The sequence below is a fragment of the Protomyctophum bolini genome, assembly GCF_963924005.1.
Source record: "Protomyctophum bolini genome assembly, chromosome: 7".
Lineage (NCBI taxonomy): Eukaryota > Metazoa > Chordata > Actinopteri > Myctophiformes > Myctophidae > Protomyctophum > Protomyctophum bolini.
In genome coordinates, this window is record NC_137868.1 from 39,590,191 (window position 1) to 39,616,655 (window position 26,465).

At 44.2% G+C, this 26,465-nt stretch overlaps 1 protein-coding gene across 2 annotated transcripts in view; it reads right to left on the reverse strand.

Annotated features, from left to right (window-relative positions):
* Window positions 1-8,799: 8,799 nt before the first annotated feature.
* grik5 (glutamate receptor, ionotropic, kainate 5) overlaps window positions 8,800-26,465 on the reverse strand; it is a gene marked incomplete at its 3' end in the record, with an annotated part of 84,513 nt that continues 66,847 nt past the window's right edge. Inside the window, exons 15-19 of one of the 2 annotated variants that reach the window (XM_080767667.1) lie at window positions 26,188-26,353; window positions 17,009-17,234; window positions 14,577-14,705; window positions 12,887-13,014; window positions 8,800-9,477 (exon numbers count right to left, since the gene is read on the reverse strand). In XM_080767667.1, the coding sequence (XP_080623793.1) occupies window positions 8,800-9,477; window positions 12,887-13,014; window positions 14,577-14,705; window positions 17,009-17,234; window positions 26,188-26,353 (1,327 nt within the window). Of the gene's footprint in view, window positions 9,478-12,817; window positions 13,015-14,576; window positions 14,706-17,008; window positions 17,235-26,187; window positions 26,354-26,465 lie in introns of both variants that reach the window. The other variant, XM_080767666.1, reaches the window with a different exon arrangement.

Genomic DNA, 26,465 nt, shown 5'->3' on the forward strand with positions numbered 1-26,465 from the left:
TCAATGGCAGCTCTAGGCACGTCAAAAGTCACTTTCACCTAGAAACTCCATTCACACTTTTTATTATTCAGCTTACTGTGGAGACACATGCTGGAACTTTTTACTTTTAAATGTATTGTAGTTTCTGAGTTATTTAACTTAAACGCCCAATGCATTCTCTATGGCAATAGCACAAACTTTGGCATGCTACTAGTCCTACATACTTACACCTAGAAACCCCATTTAATAATTGGTTACCAGGGCCAATTTTGGGCCTTGATCCCGCACTCTTCTCATCTAAGAAGGTATTGTGAGCTTTTCGAAGGAATGTCCTGGTGTACCCTCGTAGTCTGCATATTAAATAGCGTTTTACAGGCTATTTTGAAATCACTTCCTTGCGTTCAAATCCTATGGAATCTTAGCAGTTGTGATTTGACTATCCCTGTGTAACAGTGCGGTGGGTGGAATGACGTTTTGTGTAGTAAGGCGTGAGTGTCTGTTTCTTTAAAGAATATTTTTAAGTCTAGTTTCCCGTTTGTGTTAAAGTTTGGGCCCTTGAAGATTGTGACATCAAGAAAGTCAATCATTTCCGTGTGCGTCACATAAATTTGATAGGGATATGATGGCTATTTAACACATCAATACATTCCTGGAATTCTTCTTTGCCATGTTCCCATATCCCAAATATATCATCCAGAAATCTATAGTAAAGTGTTGGTTTTAGTCTGCATTTTTCTAGGGCTGTCTGTTCCCATAGGCTCATGTACCTCATAGGGCTATCTGTTCCCATATGCTCATGTACCTCATAGGGCTGTCTGTTCCCATATGCTCATGTACCTCATAGGGCTGTCTGTTCCCATATGCTCATGCACCTGTAAATGTTTGCATAACATGTCTGTTATAGAGCTGATCAGTCATTAGGCCAGTCAATCTAAGATTTGTCCGTATGCAGTATTCATTAAAGGTTTTGTATGATCCTTAGGGTCGTCGTCGTCATCATCATCATACTATAATTCTAACAATGTCTGTCTGTCTGTCTGTCAGAAACAGCACCGTATCTCCTCATTTGCCTGCACCAATCATTAAAGTTAATTATATACATTTTGGATCATGGTCAATTCAGTGGTTGAAATTTGGGTACCATTAACATCTACAGTATACATAAGGCAAAAATGTCTAATTTTAATTATGCTTTAAGTAGCATGTAACGTGTCAAACTAGGTTACCAGTATTCATGATTCTGAATCCATTGCAAGCATTAGTTTTGCACGACAAACACAAGATTTAAGTCTTTGAGGAATGTGACATTTGAATAGACAATGCATTACACTCTAAATTCTAAATCGTCTGTCAGGTGGAATCCTCATATGTCGAAAACTGTTATATTTCAGGAATAAGAAAAGAGAAAAAAGCTTAAGTAGCAGATCATCAAGCTCAAAATGAAATCTTGCAGATCTGCTACTTTTGATGCTTTCACGTGCCGCTGTTGAAAAGCACAAATCGTTAGAATATGGAGACATGGAGATTTCTGCCCGACAGCAACAGATGCTGTATATTATGCAGCCCTTAGAAGACAGTGAAAGAAAGAAGAAATTAACCGTGTCAGGTTTTATAGAGAATTATATTGGTACAACGTGGGGGAGGGCTGACTGGGAGGACGTGAAGCTGTCATTCAGCACTGATCAGCACCAATAAAAAAACAACCAACAACAGTCGCTTGTAAAACTTCACTCTACCAAGGAAATACAAAAGTAAACAATGATAGCAATGGAACACACAATACAACCATTATTATTAGTTTTCTTTTTTTAGAGGGGAATAAGAGGTCAAAAAGTGACCTCGCCCAATGCATTCCCAATGGCAATAGAACAAACTTTGGCATGCTACTATAGTCCTACATACTTACACCTAGAAACCCGTGTGTCTGCCATTGAGCCCCATTGTACATTTCTCAAATTTAAAAGCACTATATTTCTAAAATTATGAAACATTTCAAAGATCCCTTTTCAGGCAAACATGTCCACCAAAGATGCACCTAAATAGGTTGTGCTATTGCCATTGAGAATGCATTGGGCGTTTAAGTTAAATAACTCAGAAACTACAAAACATTTCAAAGTAAAAAGTTCCACCATCTCCACAGTAAGCTGAATTATAAAAAGTGTGAATAGAGTTGAGACACCCCTCTCCTTGTATTAATATTTCAGACAGATCTGGATTTTAGTTTCATATCCACCTCGTTTTATTGTCCGAAATGACCACCACCGCCCACTCCCGGCCCATAATGCTTACTACTGCGCAAGGATCATGGTCAACGGATCATGACAATAAAAAACAGTTATGAATATCTTTCAACAAAGAAGTAGGCCTAATTAACTCTACATTCATAGCTGCACCAATCTCTGGCCTCTTGCCATCCGACCTGTTGAATGGAGATAAAGCGATTCAGCACTCTTTTTAGAACTCCCACATATCTTCAGAGATTAATTATTACATGGTGCTAAGTCTGGAACTCGGCTGGAATTGACCGTAATGAGCTCTGCAGTGTTGTTAGTCAAGCTGTCGCGCCGCAGTGCATCCATACATACAGTAGGTGGCACCGTGGCTCCCACTGTGTCAGTTTCTTTGTCACTATAGTTCAGTGCTGGGTGCCACTGTCTAGTTCCAAATTAAGCTGCATTGAAAGCAAAATACCTTGTGCATTTCCCTTTCCGTTTTCTTTTTAGTTTGAAGAAGTTTCTGCTTCTGTTTGTCCTTCTTTCGGGAAGTAAAGCTCCGTCACGCCACCGTCAATGCAATTATTGTGAGTTCCGTTTGAAGGCGTTTCTTCAACAGTGCGTCGCCACATACAGAAGCCTACGGCCTCACTCACTTTGACAATAAATACACCATACTGTATAGCACCCAAGCAAGCTTTCCACTCCTGCACAGTGTGTACAAAAGAAAAGAAAAAACACTCAGAGTTCAATGGACAAATTAAATGTGTTTTTAATTGTGATTTTACTGTGTACTGTCTTGCACTTACCTTTCCATCTGTCTATGAATACAATATAATAAATGAACGTCCTTCAATATGGCACAATATACATAACCTAAGGCAGATAGCCAGCTATCACCTCATTGTATCACTTCCTGTTTCTTATTTCCAATATGCAAATTATAATATCCAGATGTACTGCATGTTGGTTACGTACGTGTTCATGTTATGTTGCTTGTGTGCACTGTGCAGATGTTAAGTAGCCCATGTTATTTAGATAGTGCTGTTGTCCTTTAGACAGATGCTAGGTTTGATGTTTACCTGACCAGGTAAACATCAAATGATACAAAGTATCAACAAGTATTACATTGTTTTCTTTGTATACCCTGTTATTTTGTTGACATGCCACTTAAGGCCTATTCATGGTCTGGATTTTCGGTGGTGAGGTGACCACCGCTCCGGTGGTGAGGTGACCACCGGAGCTGTAATGAATTAAGGCTCATACATAGTCTGGATTTTCGGTGGCGAGGTGACAACCACATACAGCATGACGTCACGAGCCGCTGTGAAGAGCAAACCACCGCCACCGCTCCAGCCCTTCTCTCTGTATTTACTCGACACCGCTCAACGTTATTTCAGCTCCGGTGGTCAGCTCAACACCGGAGCGGTGGTCACCTCACCACCGGCGATAAATCAAGACTATGAATTTATTGTGACTCAACAACGACATGCTGTGGTGAGTCTGGCCTATAGCTCTTAACCACCAAGTTGTTTGGAAAGTAGGACTTAAAATGAGTGACTTAACCCATTTTGGGAAGGAACCCCTTTTGGTGTTAGCATTATGTTATGCTTTAGCGAAAATCGAAGAGTGTTCTCCCCGTCTCTCTTCAGTGTACAGAAAATACATTTCCAGGTCGGGAAACCAATGTGATGGAATTCGGTGAGAGAACTCTATATACAGGATACATGAACACACAAGTGAAAAGAAACGAGCCCGAAAACATGGAACTGGAACACTATGAAACTGAAGCTGATAAATGATCTGTGTGGATCGAGGTCTCTCCATGTTTTTATATTTATTTCGCTTTATTCCAACCTCAAATTACATTTAGTTTACTAAAGATGGGGAGAGATGGGGAGACCCCTGTTACCAATGACTTCTGTCAGAATATACACTGTAGAGCTTTATAGCTTTTCTTAGTTCGACACGTTGTGAGCTTGTAGATCTATTTTCAAAATAGCCAAAGGATACGGTTAAAATGGTAAATGTATGTTTTGTAATAATTAAAATCTTCAAAGTAACTAGCAACTAATGTTTTCAAATGATTGTAGTGGAGTAAAAACTACAATATTTGTCTCCGAGATGTAGTGTATTGAAAATTGGACTCCAGTAAAGTACAGTACCTCAAAATTGTACACTGAAGTACAGTAGGTACTATGGTAGTACATGAGTAAATGTAGGCCTATAGTTATACATTACACCACTGGCCAACACACCTCTTGTCTTCAGTAGGAATAATAACAATTTAATTATATTAATATTCATGGACATTGTTTTAATAATCCATTTAGCACTAGTATAGAAATCTGAAAAAAATGCCAAAGGAAAGAACAGAAATTGTTTTGTTTTTGTTTGAGTGACCCACTGTGAGCCTGTAGGTCAGGTTAGATTATATTAGAGTTCATGTGGTTAATCTAAATATGAGAATGTGAAAAATGGACCCATATCAAAGTTAAATTTAAACTCAGGATTTTACGGTGTACCAGTGCAAATTCCTGTATTTTGGAACTACCTTTCCCTCTCTCTTTTCCATGCCCTCCTCTTAATAATGTCTTTATTGCAAGACATCCAAAATAATGAATGCAATATGCATCCACGACGTGCTGCTTTTGCCCATCAGGTCTCCTATGACAGAGAAGACTTGGAGATGTTCAATAGAACCTGGGGGTTAACAACGTGACGCAAAAAAATAATAACTTGGAGTGTATCATGTGTCTCTGTGAATGTGTGAGTGTGCGTGCGTGCATGTGTGTGGGGGTGTGTGTGTGTGTGTGTGTGTGTGCGTGTGCGCATGTGTGCGTTCTGCTGATAAAGAGTCACGTCAAATCCTGACTTGATTCAGCTGACATTAATCATTTGAACAGCATAAACACTGTTAGCACTCATTTTACGGGACATCAAAGCCTAAACCAACCCTTTCTTTTCATTGGAAAATGCCTAATTTAATAGAAAAGGCCATGTCGGTGCCCCCTGCGTAAATTAACAGTTTAGCATACACAGATAGCATGACAAATACGGCAAATACAGACAGACATCATACAAGCCCAAACTCAGACGAAGGGGTTATTAACAGTCAATGAAGCAGCAACGTAAGTAGTCATAAAAGTCCCACTTTGTAAGAAATGATTGCCTATAAGCGCTAGTAGTTTTTGCTCCATCTCCGTGTGCAATTTCTTTGAAAAACGATATATATTTCCCCCCTCATATAGTGGCGCAGTTTGATAATAAATTGAATAATCCCCGTTTGGTAATGCTATATAACATCCAACAGAGAATCATTATGCAAAATGCAGAAAAGATACAGGAATATTCACGCTTGGGACTTGTTATCATGGTGACCGTACCGTGGCACAGTAAACTGGCTTTGAACCAGCGGCTGCATACGACATTAAGCACATCATTAATGACACCAAGACCTAAGAAACGGAACAGATTCCCCCTCTCTGCCCGAGTGAAAATCCTGTTAATACAACCAAATCCATTTCTATCAAAGCCTTTTGTTGCTCTCCGCTCCTGCTTTTACATCGTTTGCTCACTGCTTTTGCATGCCGAATAGCAGATCTACAAGCTTGTAGATCTGCTATTCAGTTCGTGACACCAGCGCGCACAACTAAAAGCATATAAATGAGTACGTTGGAGGCTGTGTTTACGATGCTCGACTCTGGCAGCAAAGTCTATCCGTCTGCTAAAGAGGGGAGAATTAAGCCCTGCTGGCACTCTAATGAATCCCGGCTAAAAGAAGCCCACACAATCACCAGACCAGGACAAATCTAGTAATGGAAGTAGTTCAATTAAGGATTTGTCGTTCAGATACAGTGGCAAGGCAACCCCACTCCGCTTCTCTCTCTCTCGGTCTATCTTTTTATGCTGTGTGAACAGAGCTGGTGGTGGTGGTGGTGGGGGGGGGGGGGGGGGGATAACGAGGAACATTCATTTCACATTTCAAAGCCCCTCGCTCACTCTCTGCTTCCGTTTGTCTGATAATGACACAGGGATGAGAATGGTGCAATCACAGGCCACATGGGTGGTCTCACGACGTTGGGCAATTACTAGCCTCGGAAAACCGTAGGCGTTTTGTGTTGAAAAGAAAAAAAGCCTGGGCGAGCACAGCAGGAAAAGTGGCATAGTGGGTGAACCTTGTATTTTGCTAAGCCAATAACGTCGCTCCAACGTCACTGGTTTCACTCTCACCATTTGACAACTCCTCGGTTTCCCCCTCCCCTCAGGTTAAGAGTCTGGGTGTCGTCCTCGACAATACCCTTTCATTCCACACCCACATCAACACCACCATCCGATCCGCCTACTTCCACCTCAGAAACATCAACCGCCTCCGCCCCTCACTCACTCCCCACAGTGCCGCTATCCTGGTTCACTCTCTTGTCACTTCCTGCCTGGACTACTGTAATTCCCTTCTCTTTGGTCTCCCCCACAAACTCCTCCATAAACTCCAACTAGTCCAGAATGCTGCTGCCCGTATCGTCACCAGAACCCCTGTCATCAGTCACATCACCCCTGTTTTACACCAACTCCACTGGCTCCCCATCAAATACCGTATCGACTTCAAAATCCTTCTCCACACATTCAAGGCCATCCATAACCTCGCCCCCCCATACCTGTATGACCTTGTCCACGTCAACATCCCCACCCGGTCTCTCAGGTCTGCCTCCTCCCTCACCCTGAAAGTCCTCCCAGCCCGTCTCTCCACCATGGGCTCAAGAGCCTTCAGCCGCTCTGCCCCTCACCTCTGGAACTCCCTCCCCCCTGACATCAGAAACATGGACTATATTTCAAACTCACCTCAAAACCCACCTGTTTAGGCAGGCCTATAACTCTGTGTGACCTCTAGTGTCTTCTGCTGCAGGCTGTGCCCTAGTTTTATTTTTTTCCTGCTTTTAACTGTGTTCTTGTACTGCTTTTAATCTGTACGGCGACCTTGAGTGCCCTGAAAGGCGCCTTATAAATAAAATGTATTATTATTATTACTGGTTGTTTTTGAGGAGGGGAGGAGGAGAGGAGCGGGGGTGAGGGGAGACGGGTCCATAGGGGAGACGGGTGCATAGGGGAGACGGGTTCATGGGGAGACGGGTTCATAGGGGAGACGGGTTCATAGGGGAGGCGGGTTCATGGGGGAGGCGGGTCCATAGGGGAGACGGGTCCATAGGGGAGGCGGGTTCATGGGGGAGGCGGGTCCATAGGGGAGACGGGTCCATAGGGGAGACGGGTTCATAGGGGAGACGGGTCCATAGGGGAGACGGGTCCATAGGGGAGACGGGTCCATAGGGGAGACGGGTTCATAGGGGAGACGGGTTCATAGGGGAGACGGGTTCATAGGGGAGACGGGTTCATAGGGGAGACGGGTCCATAGGGGAGACGGGTTCATAGGGGAGACGGGTTCATAGGGGAGACGGGTCCATAGGGGAGGCGGGTTCATAGGTTGCCGTCGGTTTCCATCGCTAATTTGTTCCGCCCCTCTATGCCCAGAAAAGCATAGGGCTCTTTCAGGCTAGGCAATTACTGACTGACAAACACACATTTATGCACGCATACCCACACATGACACAAAACGCAAATACCCAAAGGACTTCTCTGCCATTTCCTGTAACATTACCCACCGTTATAAAGCAGCTACAGGAGGAGCAGGGAGGGACACACATCTCTTCCACACCATTAGCTTTCGATCGCAATTCCGTAGCATGTCACAATCCACTGCACTTGTCACAAATGGTCTTTATTTTTCTCTGTAATTCCCACTTAGAACAATGGTAACAAAACGAGAAAGACAGCAAAACAAAAAATGAACCAAAAGAAAAACAACAACAACAGGAAGTTATCTCTGCATCTGTCCTTTTGTTGCCGTTTTAAGATCACAACAGTGTACTGTACCTGCATGTCTTCCACAAAGGCTCCCTTTTGCTATACTGTATGTCCGGAGAGGTACAGCTAGCCTCGAGACAAGTGTCTGACTGTGAAGAACAATCACATCATACGGTGAATGTTGGGGGGATTAAGGAATAAAGGGGAGGGTCTATGTCAGCCGGTATAGTACAACAACACGATGCTTTATCTCAATCAGCAACGTCCAGCACAGGTCAAACTATAGTCTTTAAGCATGGTCAACAGTGATTCTTTCACGGACCCCCCCCCATCTGATACAACCTTTCATCTCCGAGAACCCAAACTACACTGTAAAATCCCCAGTGAGAGTGTACAAAAATGGAACTAAATGGACCCGTATAAGGCTCCATTTGGACCCCCTGGTGGTCCCCAGAACCAGAGGTTGAGAACCAGTGGTTAAGAAGACACTGTAGACACTTGCAGTCATCTGAAAAGTCGATACTCATGCTCGGCTGGAGAAAGGGTCTCTGTGTCTCTGGCTGCCCTCCATAGAGTTCATCTCATGTTCCGTCCCCTCTCCCTCCCTCCATATCTTCCTGTCTTTCAGTTCCCAGCATAAACTCCACAGAGACGTACAGGTGTTTCTCTAAGCAGCTCATAGTGTAACGTGCCCCCTCCCTGCCTCGGGGCCCTGCCTGGCACTCCCCTCTCTCCCGCTGCCACATGCAGTTCAGTCCTGGTCTCCCAGCATAAGGTCTGTGGCAGTGCTGCTCTGTGTAGGGGGTGGTACGGGTCTGGGCGTGTGAGGCGGGGGGCTGTGGCGGAGCCGCCTCGGGCTGCAGGGCCCCCCCCCTCCTCCTCCTCCTCCTGCGCCCTCGCTGTCTGTGTTGGAGGAGGACGGGGGCGGGGGCGGCGGCAGCCGGGGCAGCGGCGCCGAGGAGGACGGGGGTATCCTGGTGGAGCTCGCCAAGCCCAGGCCGGCGCCCTGCTGCCGCAGGCTCTGGATCCTCCGGCACTCCTGGCAGATCCGCACGTGGGTGCAGCCGCCGCGGGACAGCGGCAGCATCACCGGGGTGGGGGGAGGAGGAGGAGAGGCGGCGGCGTTGGCCCCCAGGGGCTCGTCCAGGAGCCTCTGAGGCCCAGGGCCCAGGTCTGAGGGTCCTGCTCCGCCTCCTGCTCCGCCTCCTCCGCCGCCCGTCAGCGGCCCGGAGCCGCTGTACAGCTTGCCGTTGCTGAGGCGCATCTCCCGCACCAGGCGGAGGGGCCGCGGGGCCCCCAGGGCGACGCGGGCCGGGTGGTGGCGCAGGGCGGCCGAGCCGCTGAGGGTCCGGCGGCGGCGGGAGCGGGAGCTTTTCTTACAGGAGACGGCGTTTCGGAACTCTGTGAGCATCTCCTGACAGACAGACACCTGTGAGGAGAGGGAGAGGGAGAGGGAGAGGAGAGGGAGAAGGAGAGGAGAGGAGAGGAGAGGAGAGGAGAGGAGAGGAGAGGAGAGGAGAGGAGAGGAGAGGAGAGGAGAGGAGAGGAGAGGAGAGGAGAGGAGAGGAGAGGAGAGGAGAGGAGAGGAGAGGGAGCCACAGAAAGAAGCAAAGTATAGGCAAACGGCGGGACAATGCAGAAGACGTAGAAACAGGGAGGAGGCAGGATAACAGACAGCAAGGAAGGAAGGAAGGAAGGAAGGAAGGAAGGAAGGGCAAAAAAGCAGGGCAGTACAGACAGAAAGGCCATGACACACAGTGAGGTGCGGTGAGGCGGTCAGGACCATGGGGAAGAGACAGAGACCAACAGAGATGGAGGGATAATGTTGAAAAGAGAAACAAGGGGGTGGTTGGGGGAGGGGGGGGGGGGGGAGGTAGCGTGGAGGTGGATAGATAGATAGATGGGAGAATATCCAAGGAGGAGCAGAGAGAGTTATTACAATACAAACACACCATGTGTTGATTTTAAAATGTCAAATAAAATGCCATGTATATGCACTATGAACGGACGGACGGACGTACGGACGGACAGGCAGGCCTGCAAACAGAGGCGCACAAAGACAGGCGCGCACGCACACACACACACACACACACACACACACACACACACACTCGCGCACGCAAAACATCTTTCCACATTCCAACAGCATGAGCGACTTGCACAGGATGCGTTGACACAGACATACGACACCCACACATCTCAGATCAACTAATACATAGGGGTGCAACAGTAAATATTCTGCTACGAAAAAAAAAGGGGATTAATCGATAATTTGACAAAATAATCGATTAATAATCAATCGCTGTTTTGGCCATTCCGTTGAAGGTTAAAATAAAAATAAATAAACAAACCAAATTAAAAAAGGTCACAACACGTAGCGGCTTCGGATGTCATCGGATGGTTTAATCTCCGTCATCAGCCCTCATCAACAGCATGCAATGCAGCCAGTATGGACATTTACACATATCGACGTTGTTGGCTGCAGCCAACGTCCGACGTGGCGTTTGTCGCGTTGTCCAACTATTACTACCGGTGACTGCAAACCCTAAATCTAATCCATCAACCTCAGAGGGTACTAGATTTAGCCTCAGACACTGGGGGCTCCATCCCTTATCCCTTATCCCTTATCCCAAAACGAATTAGACAATTTTCACTATTTAAAAAAACCTTTTAAAGTAGTTCAACTAGCCGATCTACATCGAGACATTGCGAGCTAGTAGATCGGCTATTTGAACTATTTTAAAAGGTTTTTTTTTTAAATAGTAAAAAATGGCAAATTAGTTTAGGGATAAGGGATAAGGCGCAAGATATAGCCCAATATCTAAATATATGATTTAGAAACTTTTAGTAACTCGACTAGTAGTTTAGCAACTTAGGCTTAGTGTTACTCTTATAGTAGCAAATTCTGATTTAAGCTCAGTCTTTGAACACACCATTGAACCTTAGGCCTGCCTATAGGCTACTTAAACTATTTCGTTTTAATCTAGTCTTAGCCAACAAAAAATGAACACCGGCATAAAATAAACTAAAACATAATTTGCCCAGACCTTTCTTCAACAAAGATGGAGAAAGCATACATTCCTTGTTCTGCACTTATACATAAAATTATAAATAAAAACTAAGTGCCTTAGTCGTAACTGTAAGTCCCCTAACCTCATATCAGTCTTAGCGTCTCTATCTCTAACACCCTAACCTCAGTCTTAACCGGCCACGTAAGTCCACGTATAAGTCCGGCCTTCATATGAGCTTAGGGGACTTATGTGGCCGGTTAAGACTGAGGTTAGGGTTAGAGATAGAGTCGGTATAAGACTGATATGAGGTCCCTAGAGACGATAAGACTGATATGAGGTTAGGGACCTCATAATCAGTCTTATCGTCTCGTCCCCTAAGCTCATATCAGTCTTAATTAGCATCCATGCAAGTCATTTTCACTATGTTTTTTTTGTTTTTTTTGACTATGTCATTTCACTTTCACATGTCCTAGTCGCCTACTCGTGGGAGGCAGTATGGTATGTGGAAATGTCCACATTGCCTTCATTGCATGGTCCTCCAGATAAGAACATACACTGGTGATTGTCGGTTGACGACATTCGAAGCGGGTGCAATACGTGACATTGTGACAGGTTGTGAGCCTGTAGATCTGCCATTTAAACTGTTTTAGTACAAACAATGCTCGTGTGATTGATTCATTGACATATATTTTTTTAAAAGCTCCTCTCGATTATTCGATTAATCGAAGAAGCAGTCGATAGAACAATCGCTAAGAAAATAATATAGTTGCAGCCCCGACTATGACGAGAGTAAACAAAACCATTGTGCTCACACAAACAGACACAGTACTCGTTGTCGGAGAACAGACTCTAATGGCAGGAGGGGTGTGTTTGAGAGGGGGGGGGGGGGGACAGACACATGGAGGGGGGGTTATCAGAGGGTGAAACGAAGGATACCAGCGTACAAGTGAGGCATGTAAAAGAAGATACATCGGGACATTTAATGCCAGGGACAAAAAGATCATACTACTGTGCTAGAAAATATTGGCATAACCCAGTGGCTCTCAAACCTCTTCGATTTCAAGCAAATCCATAACTCTGAGAGTGCACAAATGGAAGCAAAGGGTCCACTTGGTATCTAACTATCAATTATTTATCTGGGGACAACCTGGAACCCTCCAAGGAAGGTCCCAGAGGGTCCCTGGACCCCACTTTGAGAGCCTTTGGCATAATCTCAATATTGCTTATATACCCATACTGTAATTTATAGCTCACATTCACTATATAGTACACTGTTCATTTCATAATGGCAAACACCAATACTTACAAAAACAAACCAAAACACGATAGCTTAATTGCAGGCAAGGGCATGCAGCTCAAATTGCGTAATCGAGTAATTTCTTTCATCTTCGAATTTATCATCTCTCTTTTCTTTTGTTCTTATTTTCTTTTTCGTTTTTTGGGAGGGGGCACACAACAACATTATCATTCCTCAATTGTTTACATGCAATAAACACATGGAACACCAGCACGCGTAACCCCCCCCCCCCCCCCCCCCCCACACGTACACCCCCCCCTCCACATACACACACCATTACGTTGACACACAGAACAAACACACAGAACGCAGAAAGCCCAAGAAAACAAGACAAAAAAAAGAAGACAAAAAAAACACGCGCACACAAAACACGCGTGCACCACCACCACCACTGCACACGCGCCACGATAAGACGCACGCATAAGCGGCACGGGGATTGGCGCGTCGCCGTGGGGACCTACTGGGGTGTGTCTGTGGCGAGGAGGAGGAGGAGGAGGAGGAGGAGGACAGGTGTTGTGGGAGGGGCGTACCTCGTCGGCCTCGGCGGCGGAGGAGCAGCGCGTGGACCACAGGAACTCCATGATGGCCACGAACACGGCGATGATGAGGCCGCAGATCAGCACCACGAAGATACCGCCGATGTTCTCCATGCCCAGGCCTGAGTGAGGAGGTATACGCCAGTCACCAACAATATTCTATTCCAAGCAATATCACACGAGAGGGTGTGGTTCACCGTCATTAATTAGGAACTCAGGGAGAGTTCCGAAAGGCGGCGCAGAAGTGCATTAATGATGGTAAAGTACACCCTCAAGTCTAATATTGCAATTATACAAGTTACCCTTAAAACTAAGATATTCGCTGAGAAAATCATAATTTGAATGAATGACAGATGGTAGCCACTACGTCCGCAAATGTCCCAAGAAACTTGCTAGCCTAGCAACCCAGTCAGTCGGCTGCGCTCTGGGAGAACAGAGGAGCTGATTTCTATGTTTTGATTAGGCGTTCCATCATGCTCGTTTGAACATTTCATTCTAACCCTCCTGGCAGAATGAAATGTTGTCCAGCAGGGGGAGTGGGTTTACCTAGGCATGGAGAACATGTATTATACAACAGGTCGTTTTTGAGGAAGAAATCTGATTTGTTGAAACAGCCGTGCTTCAAACGAATGAGGCCTGAATGAGGAGGGACGGAGGGACACCAACAATATTGTATTTGTGATTTCATTTGTTTTGCATTAAAGAAAACAATTTCAGTTTTTAACAACATAAAACATTTGCAAAAACATCAGATCAGAAATCAGCAGAGAGTGAGCAATGTTTGCGCTACTCTATGCCGAATTGAAGTGGACTCAGAGTCTCAGACCCAGACTTTCTTTTCTCCCTGGAAATAAAAACGTCTGGGTTTCCGAGGCTACCACTCAGTAGGCGTTCCTGCATAGCTTCCGGGTAAGATGATGATGTCACACACATACCCTCTATAGGAGGCTGGGGTTCATGTGGTTACTGGCAGGCCGCAGTCGGACCTTCATCAGTCTTTTATATTAAAAGGCATTTTGATATTCAATGCGTCAATGGTTACAACCCACGTGCGCGCACATGCACGCGCACACACACACACACACACACACACACACACACACACACACACACACACACACACACACACACACACACACACACACACACACACACAGTGTCAAATGAAAAGCGTAGGTAGAGTAAACACGTGAAGCACTTCATAAGCACATTAATCTGTAATTACAGAAGTGAATATTCATCATAATCACATTCAATCCCATTAGAGAATGTCACGCGGTTGTAGTACAATATGACAAGAAGGCATTCCAAAAACTCTATCGAAATATTGTTACAATGTTCCCTAAAATCTAGTCTCTATGACAATCAGGCACCCTGATTGGTTAGTAGTAGTAAGCGGGCTCGCACTTTCTCGACCAATGACTTCTTCTGACAGATAAAATAATAGTTTTGGAGGCAGACTTATTCACAGAGAATTTCTTTGGGAACATTGTTAGCCGTCTGAATATAATAAAATAAACGTAAAAAAACATTGCTTATGACATAAGCAATGTTTTTTTACGTTTATTTTATTTATTTATTTATGTGAGGAGAAAACTGCTTATATGTGCTTTAATCCTGGCATCCCTATTTTGGCCCAAATGGAGAGGAAAATAGGAGATATGAGTCCCATGCGGTGACTGACCCTTGGCCCGGTGGTCCTCCTCTTTGGGACACTGGCCCCCCTCCCACCACCTCCTCTTCAGGATCTCCAGGCGGTTGTTCTCGTGCAGCTGCAGGATGGCCAGCGTGATCTCGTCTCTGAACGGAGAGCCTGCAGTGGACACGCATCAGGACAGGACACAGGTTACAGCGTTACACCTCTCTGAACGGACAGGACACAGGTTACAGCGTTACACCTCTCTGAACGGACACGACAGGACACAGGTTACAGCGTTACACCTCTCTGAATGGACAGGACAGGACACAGGTTACAGCGTTACACCTCTCTGAATGGACAGGACAGGACACAGGTTACAGCGTTACACCTCTCTGAACGGACAGGACACAGGTTACAGCGTTACACCTCTCTGAATGGACAGGACAGGACACAGGTTACAGCGTTACACCTCTCTGAATGGACAGGACAGGACACAGGTTACAGCGTTACACCTCTCTGAACGGACAGGACACAGGTTACAGCGTTACACCTCTCTGAACGGACACGACAGGACACAGGTTACAGCGTTACACCTCTCTGAACGGACAGGACACAGGTTACAGCGTTACACCTCTCTGAACGGACACGACAGGACACAGGTTACAGCGTTACACCTCTCTGAATGGACAGGACAGGACACAGGTTACAGCGTTACACCTCTCTGAATGGACAGGACAGGACACAGGTTACAGGTTCCGTACTAGAGTGTTTTTGTTTTACATTAACCATCTTTCCAGTTTTCCCAAAAATACGGGTGCTGGGGTTTAGGTGGTACTCGTAAAACCAAATAAAACCAAATCTCCCAAAAATTGCCGACACATTATGAGCGTTCCCCCCAGAATCGGGATGCCAGGGTCCAAGTGGTTAATCCTACATGTAAAGATAGTGGAAGTGGTGAGGAGACGATGAGGGGCGGGAGAGCGGAGTCCCATGCATCGAAGCGTCCAAGCTTTAAGCCATTGAGAGCCAAGACCAGATTCTTTAAGGCAAGAAGTCCTCTGAGCCGAGATGGAAACAGAGAGAGAAGTTGAAGATGATGTATAGAGTGGAGGGTGAAGTCAGAGCAGGAAAGGAACGCCACCAGATGAGGAGGGGGGGGGAAACAGCAGGGGGGGGAGAGAGAGAGAGAGAGAGAGAGAGAGAGAGAGAGAGAGAGAGAGAGAACACAGCCAGAGTGGGAGATTGCACAGATGAGTGTGTGTGACGTCATTATAGGAGAAAAAGAGAGAGAGGATTAGGGAGAGATAAAGACTGAGATTATGGCCGAAGCTGCCGTATTATAGCAACATTGATCAGAGCAGAGGCTCTCAAAGTAGGGACCTCCAGGGGTCCTTGAGGGGGTTCCAGAGGGTCCCTGGCAACATTATGATTTGGAATTATGATTTGAAATTCTTAAACGCAATTTTCGTATGCGAGTCCCTTGCACAAAATCGACCCCCAAATACACCAATTTGGGGGATGTTCTCGACAAGCTCACAATAATCACAGTGTGACGTGTCACATAATATCGTCTCTTCGGGTGGAAGCCTCCTACAGTCAGAAACCGGCGTTGACAGGACACTGCAATCCTGCAGGTTTGTTTATTTACCTTGCTGTCAGTGTTGCCTTATAGTTCATACTTTAGAAAACTGCGGAAATAAGTTAATTGCGGGGCTGGCTGGCGGGGGCATCTTTGTAATATGTCTCGAATGTCCACACATGATTATAATCAAAATAGTAAAGTTTGCTGAAAAGCTTCAGCAGGATAACAACACAGCAGCATTTACATAAGAGTGACTAACAACTCACGTTAGTCACCCAGAGACGACCTGCTTTACGGCAGATTTGTAACCATAGTGTAACATAGTCTCTTAAAGCAGGGGTTCTCAACCCCAGGGGGTAAAAGAAAACACAAAAAAAAAACATTTTTTTTGCCAGGGGGCACCCCCATTAACTCCACCCATGTAATGCTCATATATCCAAGACCCTTCTTTTTCAGGATTAAAAACTCAAAAGTAGCAGATCGGCTATAGTTCAAAACGCGTGGCTTCAGTTCGCGCTGCGTTTTGAGCTTGTGGATCTGCTACTTTCATTGCTTTTGTGTGACGCTGTAGTGTGATCAAGTAGTGCATACAATTTACGTGTTATAACCCATTTTGGGTGGGAACCTCTTTTGGTGTTAGCATTATGCTATGCTTTAGTTATTGAAAAATAGCAGATCTACAACCTCATAGCGCGCCACCGAGTGGCGCACTACGAGCTTGTAGGTCTGCTATCTTTGAAAAACCGAAGAACAACTGACATAGAAACATAGCTTTTTCAGAAAACTGTCAACTGTCAAAACTTTCAGAAAAATACATTTTTAGAATCTGATCTCAGGTCAAAATGGGTCAATATGGATATATATAAATATACATAATCATTGTTCATATCCTCACCCAGAGGCATGCCGATGCCGTAGCCCTTGGTGTCCAGCAGGCCTCCTATCTGCGTCAGGTTGCAGTTGAGGCCGCGGTAGTACTCGTTCATGGTGCTCTCCATCAGGAAGGCGTACTTGGAGTTGACCACGCGGGCGATGCCCTCCTCCGTGCTCTTCACGAACACGCTGGGCTGCTTGGAGTGCATGTAGTTCCACATGCGCTGGTACGTCTGGTAGCGCGAGTTCTGCATGGGAGACGTCGTGGAGGGGAGAGGAGAGGAGGTGAGCTTTATCATGAATTGTTTCCACGTTTAGATTTGGTCTGTCAGTGTAGCAGAGTGGCTCACAACCTCTAATACAGGGGTCACAAATATGTCTGTACACGGACATGTGTCCGTGGCACATTTTTGAATTTCTGTTTTACAGACCATTATGATGTTCTTACTTTGATCATAAGACCCAATTACTGTATGTCAATCTCCAGGTTTTCATCAGAATAATATTTATTATGACACTATGGAACATTAGGAGTCCAACTAGTACTAGTGGTTCTCAAATGTAAAAAAGTATTAATATTATAAAGATCGCTTTAGTCATTTTGATTGCCAGGGAGTTTCCTATCCATTTCCCATGATCGCGGTGGTTTGAATCAACTGTTTGAGAGAAAACGCTAATGTTACTGCCGTCGAATTATTACAAATTTCTGAGACAGTTTAGACGACAAATCCCTGACAATATCGCTGCGACCGTTTATTTATTTTTGGACCACAATGCTTATATAAGACAATTTAAAATGAAACTTCTGTGACCATGCTTCAATGAAGTGACATTCTGGTCGCTCGTCGCCTAAATTACATCTGCACTGTTGTTGTTTGTCTATAGTTGTTTGACTGTTCAAAGTTGAATGAACTACAATAGAGATAGCTTAGCCTTTAGAATGTTTTGTGGCATCCATTTATAGCGTATTATACTGCTGTTCTTTTAGAAGTCCTCAATAATATTATGAATCAATCAATGTGGTTAGGAGAGGAGAGGAGAGGAGAGGAGAGGAGAGGAGAGGAGAGGAGAGGAGAGGAGAGGAGACATACTGTGCCATTTGAGAACTTCACACGTCATGTCATTGGTAAGACAGTGTGATTGTCAGTAAATTGTAAGAACATTGTAAGTGAGAAAAAGGAGGGCATTTGCAAAGGTGCCGTTATATAAATGCTATTCAGATTCTTTGCTACAATAAAAAGAAGTGTCGAAAAATGTCACTTGTTTTCAGTAACAAAAGAGAAGAATTAGCAAGGCATTAGAAAGTACAGGAAAGCCTGAAGTGTTCGAATGGCTCATCTCAAAAAGTGAAAAGGTGCTCTTTTCGGCCAGAGTTGACTGAATGAAACGAGACAGAGATGATTGGTAAAAAAAATAAAAGAGAGAAAAGGAATGAGAAAGTAGAGAGAGCAAGAGACAGAGGCAGCAGAAAGGTCATCGGGAAGATAAATAAACCACATTAGAATAGAGAACCGAGTGAGAATGTGTGGATGTGGCTGAGAGGAGAGAAGGTCGAGGGAAAAACTAAGCAGGAGATGAAAAGGAGAGATTAGAAAAGAAGAACAAAGAAAAACGTGAACGGAGGAGAGAGAGAGAGAGAGAGAGAGAGAGAGAGAGAGAGAGAGAGAGAGAGAGAGAGAGAGAGAGAGAGAGAGAGAGAGAGGCGGGTTATATGAGGGGAATGGATCAACTCTTGAAAAACATCCAGGTCCAGGTGCAGGAGAAACAGCAGCATCATTATTTTTATTACCGTCAACGTTTCGATCCCTCTCAGTGATCTTCATCAGGACCTACAGAGTACCTTATATACCAATGGCTATTTTTAAAACTAAATTAAACACCCACTTTTATAGGAAAGCCTTTTTAAACCAATGTTTGCTTTTAATCCCCTTGATAATGTCATTTTATTCTGCCTGCCGTTTTATTGTTAATGATTGTTATGTAACACTGTTGTTTTTATATTGTTAAAAGCACTTTGTGACACTGTCAAAAAAGGTGCTATATAAATAAAGTTTTATTATTATTATAATGGATTCACTGTTGATGATCACGCGTTGTGAGCTTGTCGATCGGATATTTTCAACAAAACCTTCCGAGGGTGACGGGTCATAATATCCCCCCCCCCTCCCCAAACAAAGAAAAGTGACATGCGTGCGAGCATGCAAAAATGACCTATGACCCTATGTAATGTATTGCGGGACGGAGGGACACGTGTTTGCACGTACTGTAGATCATCTACTTTCACTGTTTCATTTGTCCAATAACACTTTAAACTTGCTGTCAGACCGGGTGGGAAGGAGGGGCCACTTCAGCTTTGAGTATAGATCCACATGCATGGTCATGCATGCAACTCGAGGACGCACGCACGTCGAGAGCGGAGAAAATGTCATCGGCCAATTAATGAGCCTTGGGTCATTTTGGTGCGCCGTGGCGCACTACGCACAGTGCGTACAGTGCGTATGTATGCCTAGCGGCGGCACTGAGTGACAGATTGATGATCACAGATGTCGGATGTTGCATGTCTGTTCGATCGTGCTTCGATCGTTTATAAAACCGTGGACGCTATTTTTGGAGTTAGAATGATTCTTTAAACCACATATTTATAGTCGTCGTCTTCACAAATGACCCGTTAGAAGGATATTTAAAACTGTATTTTTATAGTTTTCTGGTTATAGTGCTCATGTGTGAACGTCCCTTTACAGTTAAATATTGTACTGTATTTATTTACTCGTCGTTTATTTACTTGTCGTTCTCAACCTGCAAAAGAGCATTTTCAGATCATGTTTATTCTCGTGATCAATCAATCGATTGTGTTCCACCTTGGATCATTATGGAACTAAGGGCCGATTCATACTCCTGTTTCGGCGCTGTAGTGCCGAAATGATTTCGGCTCGTCAGAAAATTTCAGTAGCACCGAAGAGCCGACTTTAGGACGGTACCCGCCCCCCCGAACCTCAAATGACGTCAAATTGTAGGCTCTACAGCGCCGAACCGACTTTTATTCGGCTCTAAAATAGGAGTATGAATCGACCCTAAGTCCATATGTATTGCTATCACAGTGAAAATTCACTTTATGGAACTACGTCCATATGTATTGCTATCACAGTGAAAAGTCACTTTTCAAGGTTGTAAAGAAGACATACAAAGATACTTTTTACACATATGTAAAATGTGTTTGAGGGGTGCTATAGCGCCTCCTATATACAGCTTTAATGTTTGTGTTGTCTGAACAAAACATTCAAAATGCCATTGACAATGAACGGAGAATTTACGTCATATGTGTCTAAGCAAATCACCATATACTGTATGTCAGTGAGAACCCTTGGCCAATAAGGGACTACCATTCTTGACCATGCTGTACGATGATTAGAGCGCCCCTCACTTCACACGGGTGTGATTTTCAGGTTAATATTCTACTATCATTAACGTAGTAAAAGCGGGAAAGCATCTGCGTCATTTTAGATTTTAGTGTTGGCAATTCAAAAATAGCAGCTGTACAAGCTCACAGCGTGTCACAACAGTTTCGAAAAATCTTTAAAGTGCTTACATTCTTTTCTTTTTTTAGAAAATCTCCTCTTCTGGGGGTCCCTGGCACAACACATTTTCAGATGAGGGGGTCCGGCGGCCAAATTAATATCAATTTGGGGGTCTTTGACACGAGAAAGATTGAGAACGACTGATTTAGAAGGCATTTGTGGAATCTGCCTCAGGTCTAAACGGGTTAAACATTTTTAACGTTTTGTCAATCTTTTGGGGGCCCTCTTGCAACATCCTCACGGCCCACACTGCATTACAGGATGTGTGAACAGACACAAATGAGACGGAGGCAGAGAGTGTGCAGTGATACAGTATATATGTCAGCCAGAGGCTTACAGTAAACAAACAGTGGAAGCAAACAGGCGCTCGTATGTTAAGTCGAAATATAACACACACATGCGCACAGTGCACACACATATCGCACACGCACACACTTGACAAACACAGATGCCGACATAGATGCCTGAAGCGCTGATGTAAGCAAACACAGGCAGTCAGCCACTTAACTACACAAGCACTAACGGCCGTAAAGAAAACAACAACGCACGCACACACACACATGCACGCACGTCGCACGCACACACAGATTGAAGCCAAAACCACCGAAAAACACTGAACACATGTCGCTATGGCGCTGAAACTGGCACTTATCCAAATAACAGGCACCTACACCTACTCACAGATGCGCACACACACACGCACGCACGCACGCACAGATTTTATTGATAATGAACATGTTTGGGTTTATTTTTACTGACTATCTTCTCCGCTAGTCCCTCCTTGTTTGTGTCTGTTGACAAAATTGTCAATAGTCATCATAGCTTAGTTTAGCCTTATTTTTCATCAGTGAAATAAGTTAGCCGGTGAATATGTTGTGTAATAGTCTACGAAAAGTGGCACTATGGAACTTTTTCCGTGAATAAAATATGATTTTGTCCAATCTGTATGGTAGAGATTAGAGAATGTTAAAATACAGTATAACTTGTATACTAGGGGTGTTTGCATTTTGTCTCCCTGCTCTTCTATCGATACATTTAGATGTCAAAGGTCATGTCATACCTACACACAGGTCAAAGGTCATGTCTCACCTACACACAGGGCCTGACTCCAATTGTCAAAAAGAAGGTCATGGTGTTTCTGGTAGCGTACCATAAAGAAGGTCATGGTGTTTCTGTTAGCGTACCATAAAGAAGGTCATGGTGTTTCTGGTAGCGTACCATAAAGAAGGTCATGGTGTTTCTGTTAGCGTACCATAAAGAAGGTCATGGTGTTTCTGTTAGCGTACCATAAAGAAGGTCATGGTGTTTCTGTTAGCGTACCATAAAGAAGGTCATGGTGTTTCTGTTAGCGTACCATAAAGAAGGTCATGGTGTTTCTGTTAGCGTACCATAAAGAAGGTCATGGTGTTTCTGTAACGTACCATAAAGAAGGTCATGGTGTTTCTGTTAGCGTACCATAAAGAAGGTCATGGTGTTTCTGTTAGCGTACCATAAAGAAGGTCATGGTGTTTCTGTAACGTACCATAAAGAAGGTCATGGTGTTTCTGTTAGCGTACCATAAAGAAGGTCATGGTGTTTCTGTTAGCGTACCATAAAGAAGGTCATGGTGTTTCTGGTAGCGTACCATAAAGAAGGTCATGGTGTACCATAAAGAAGGTCATGGTGTTTCTGTTAGCGTACCATAAAGAAGGTCATGGTGTTTCTGTTAGCGTACCATAAAGAAGGTCATGGTGTTTCTGTTAGCGTACCATAAAGAAGGTCATGGTGTTTCTGGTAGCGTACCATAAAGAAGGTCATGGTGTTTCTGTTAGCGTACCATAAAGAAGGTCATAGTGTTTCTGTTAGCGTACCATAAAGAAGGTCATGGTGTTTCTGTAGCGTACCATAAAGAAGGTCATGGTGTTTCTGTTAGCGTACCATAAAGAAGGTCATGGTGTTTCTGTTAGCGTACCATAAAGAAGGTCATGGTGTTTCTGTTAGCGTACCATAAAGAAGGTCATGGTGTTTCTGTTAGCGTACCATAAAGAAGGTCATGGTGTTTCTGTAACGTACCATAATGAAGGTCATGGTGTTTCTGTTAGCGTACCATAAAGAAGGTCATGGTGTTTCTGTAACGTACCATAAAGAAGGTCATGGTGTTTCTGTTAGCGTACCATAAAGAAGGTCATGGTGTACCATAAAGAAGGTCATGGTGTTTCTGTTAGCGTACCATAAAGAAGGTCATGGTGTTTCTGTAGCGTACCATAAAGAAGGTCATGGTGTTTCTGTTAGCGTACCATAAAGAAGGTCATGGTGTTTCTGTTAGCGTACCATAAAGAAGGTCATGGTGTTTCTGTTAGCGTACCATAAAGAAGGTCATGGTGTTTCTGTTAGCGTACCATAAAGAAGGTCATGGTGTTTCTGTTAGCGTACCATAAAGAAGGTCATGGTGTTTCTGTTAGCGTACCATAAAGAAGGTCATGGTGTTTCTGTTAGCGTACCATAAAGAAGGTCATGGTGTTTCTGTTAGCGTACCATAAAGAAGGTCATGGTGTTTCTGTTAGCGTACCTTAAAGAAGGTCATGGTGTTTCTGTTAGCGTACCTTAAAGAAGGTCATGGTGTTTCTGTTAGCGTACCATAAAGAAGGTCATGGTGTTTCTGTTAGCGTACCATAAAGAAGGTCATGGTGTTTCTGGTAGCGTACCATAAAGAAGGTCATGGTGTTTCTGGTAGCGTACCATAAAGAAGGTCATGGTGTTTCTGTTAGCGTACCATAAAGAAGGTCATGGTGTTTCTGGTAGCGTACCATAAAGAAGGTCATGGTGTTTCTGTTAGCGTACCATAAAGAAGGTCATAGTGTTTCTGTTAGCGTACCATAAAGAAGGTCATGGTGCTTCTGTTAGCGTACCATAAAGAAGGTCATGGTGTTTCTGGTAGCGTACCATAAAGAAGGTCATGGTGTTTCTGTTAGCGTACCATAAAGAAGGTCATGGTGTTTCTGGTAGCGTACCATAAAGAAGGTCATGGTGTTTCTGTTAGCGTACCATAAAGAAGGTCATGGTGTTTCTGTTAGCGTACCATAAAGAAGGTCATGGTGTTTCTGGTAGCGTACCATAAAGAAGGTCATGGTGTTTCTGGTAGCGTACCATAAAGAAGGTCATGGTGTTTCTGTTAGCGTACCATAAAGAAGGTCATGGTGTACCATAAAGAAGGTCATGGTGTTTCTGTTAGCGTACCATAAAGAAGGTCATGGTGTTTCTGTTAGCGTACCATAAAGAAGGTCATGGTGTTTCTGGTAGCGTACCATAAAGAAGGTCATGGTGTTTCTGTTAGCGTACCTTAAAGAAGGTCATGGTGTTTCTGGTAGCGTACCATAAAGAAGGTCATGGTGTTTCTGTTAGCGTACCATAAAGAAGGTCATGGTGTACCATAAAGCGTACCATAAAGAAGGTCATGGTGTTTCTGTTAGCGTACCATAAAGAAGGTCATGGTGTACCATAAAGCGTACCATAAAGAAGGTCATGGTGTTTCTGTTAGTGTACCATAAAGAAGGTCATGGTGTTTCTGTAGCGTACCATAAAGAAGGTCATGGTGTTTCTGTTAGCGTACCATAAAGAAGGTCATGGTGTTTCTGTTAGCGTACCATAAAGAAGGTCATGGTGTTTCTGTAGCGTACCATAAAGAAGGTCATGGTGTTTCTGGTAGCGTACCATAAAGAAGGTCATGGTGTTTCTGTTAGCGTACCATAAAGAAGGTCATGGTGTTTCTGTTAGCGTACCATAAAGAAGGTCATGGTGTTTCTGTTAGCGTACCATAAAGAAGGTCATGGTGTTTCTGTTAGCGTACCATAAAGAAGGTCATGGTGTTTCTGTTAGCGTACCATAAAGAAGGTCATGGTGTTTCTGGTAGCGTACCATAAAGAAGGTCATGGTGTTTCTGTTAGCGTACCATAAAGAAGGTCATGGTGTTTCTGTAGCGTACCATAAAGAAGGTCATGGTGTTTCTGTTAGCGTACCATAAAGAAGGTCATGGTGTTTCTGTAGCGTACCATAAAGAAGGTCATGGTGTTTCTGTTAGCGTACCATAAAGAAGGTCATGGTGTTTCTGGTAGCGTACCATAAAGAAGGTCATGGTGTTTTAGCGTACCATAAAGAAGGTCATGGTGTTTCTGTAGCGTACCATAAAGAAGGTCATGGTGTTTCTGTTAGCGTACCATAAAGAAGGTCATGGTGTTTCTGGTAGCGTACCATAAAGAAGGTCATGGTGTTTCTGGTAGCGTACCATAAAGAAGGTCATGGTGTTTCTGGTAGCGTACCATAAAGAAGGTCATGGTGTTTCTGGTAGCGTACCATAAAGAAGGTCATGGTGTTTTAGCGTACCATAAAGAAGGTCATGGTGTTTCTGTTAGCGTACCATAAAGAAGGTCATGGTGTTTCTGGTAGCGTACCATAAAGAAGGTCATGGTGTTTCTGTTAGCGTACCATAAAGAAGGTCATGGTGTTTCTGTTAGCGTACCATAAAGAAGGTCATGGTGTTTCTGGTAGCGTACCATAAAGAAGGTCATGGTGTTTCTGTTAGCGTACCATAAAGAAGGTCATGGTGTTTCTGGTAGCGTACCATAAAGAAGGTCATGGTGTTTCTGGTAGCGTACCATAAAGAAGGTCATGGTGTTTCTGTTAGCGTACCATAAAGAAGGTCATGGTGTTTCTGTTAGCGTACCATAAAGAAGGTCATGGTGTACCATAAAGAAGGTCATGGTGTTTCTGTTAGCGTACCATAAAGAAGGTCATGGTGTTTCTGTTAGCGTACCATAAAGAAGGTCATGGTGTTTCTGTTAGCGTACCATAAAGAAGGTCATGGTGTACCATAAAGAAGGTCATGGTGTTTCTGTTAGCGTACCATAAAGAAGGTCATGGTGTTTCTGTTAGCGTACCATAAAGAAGGTCATGGTGTTTCTGTTAGCGTACCATAAAGAAGGTCATGGTGTTTCTGTTAGCGTACCATAAAGAAGGTCATGGTGTTTCTGTTAGCGTACCATAAAGAAGGTCATGGTGTTTCTGTTAGCGTACCATAAAGAAGGTCATGGTGTTTCTGTTAGCGTACCATAAAGAAGGTCATGGTGTTTCTGTTAGCGTACCATAAAGAAGGTCATGGTGTTTCTGTTAGCGTACCATAAAGAAGGTCATGGTGTTTCTGTTAGCGTACCATAAAGAAGGTCATGGTGTTTCTGTTAGCGTACCATAAAGAAGGTCATGGTGTTTCTGTAGCGTACCATAAAGAAGGTCATGGTGTTTCTGTTAGCGTACCATAAAGAAGGTCATGGTGTTTCTGTTAGCGTACCATAAAGAAGGTCATGGTGTTTCTGGTAGCGTACCATAAAGAAGGTCATGGTGTTTCTGGTAGCGTACCATAAAGAAGGTCATGGTGTTTCTGGTAGCGTACCATAAAGAAGGTCATGGTGTTTCTGTTAGCGTACCATAAAGAAGGTCATGGTGTTTCTGTTAGCGTACCATAAAGAAGGTCATGGTGTTTCTGGTAGCGTACCATAAAGAAGGTCATGGTGTTTCTGTTAGCGTACCATAAAGAAGGTCATGGTGTTTCTGTTAGCGTACCATAAAGAAGGTCATGGTGTTTCTGTTAGCGTACCATAAAGAAGGTCATGGTGCTCCCCCCGTGGATGGTGCCATACTGGATGTTGGTCTGGTCCGCCAGGTCGTCCGGAGACTCGATGGGAGACTCCATCCTCTGGACGGTCAGGAAGGCCGCCAGGTTGGCCGTGTAGGACGAGATGATGATCAGCGTGAACGCCCACCTATAGGAGGCCATGGAGAGAGAGAGAGGAGAGGGGACACAACCAGTCTTAATCATGGTAAATGGTAAATGGTGCGTTTATATAGCGCCTTTATCCAACGGCGCTGATTTGA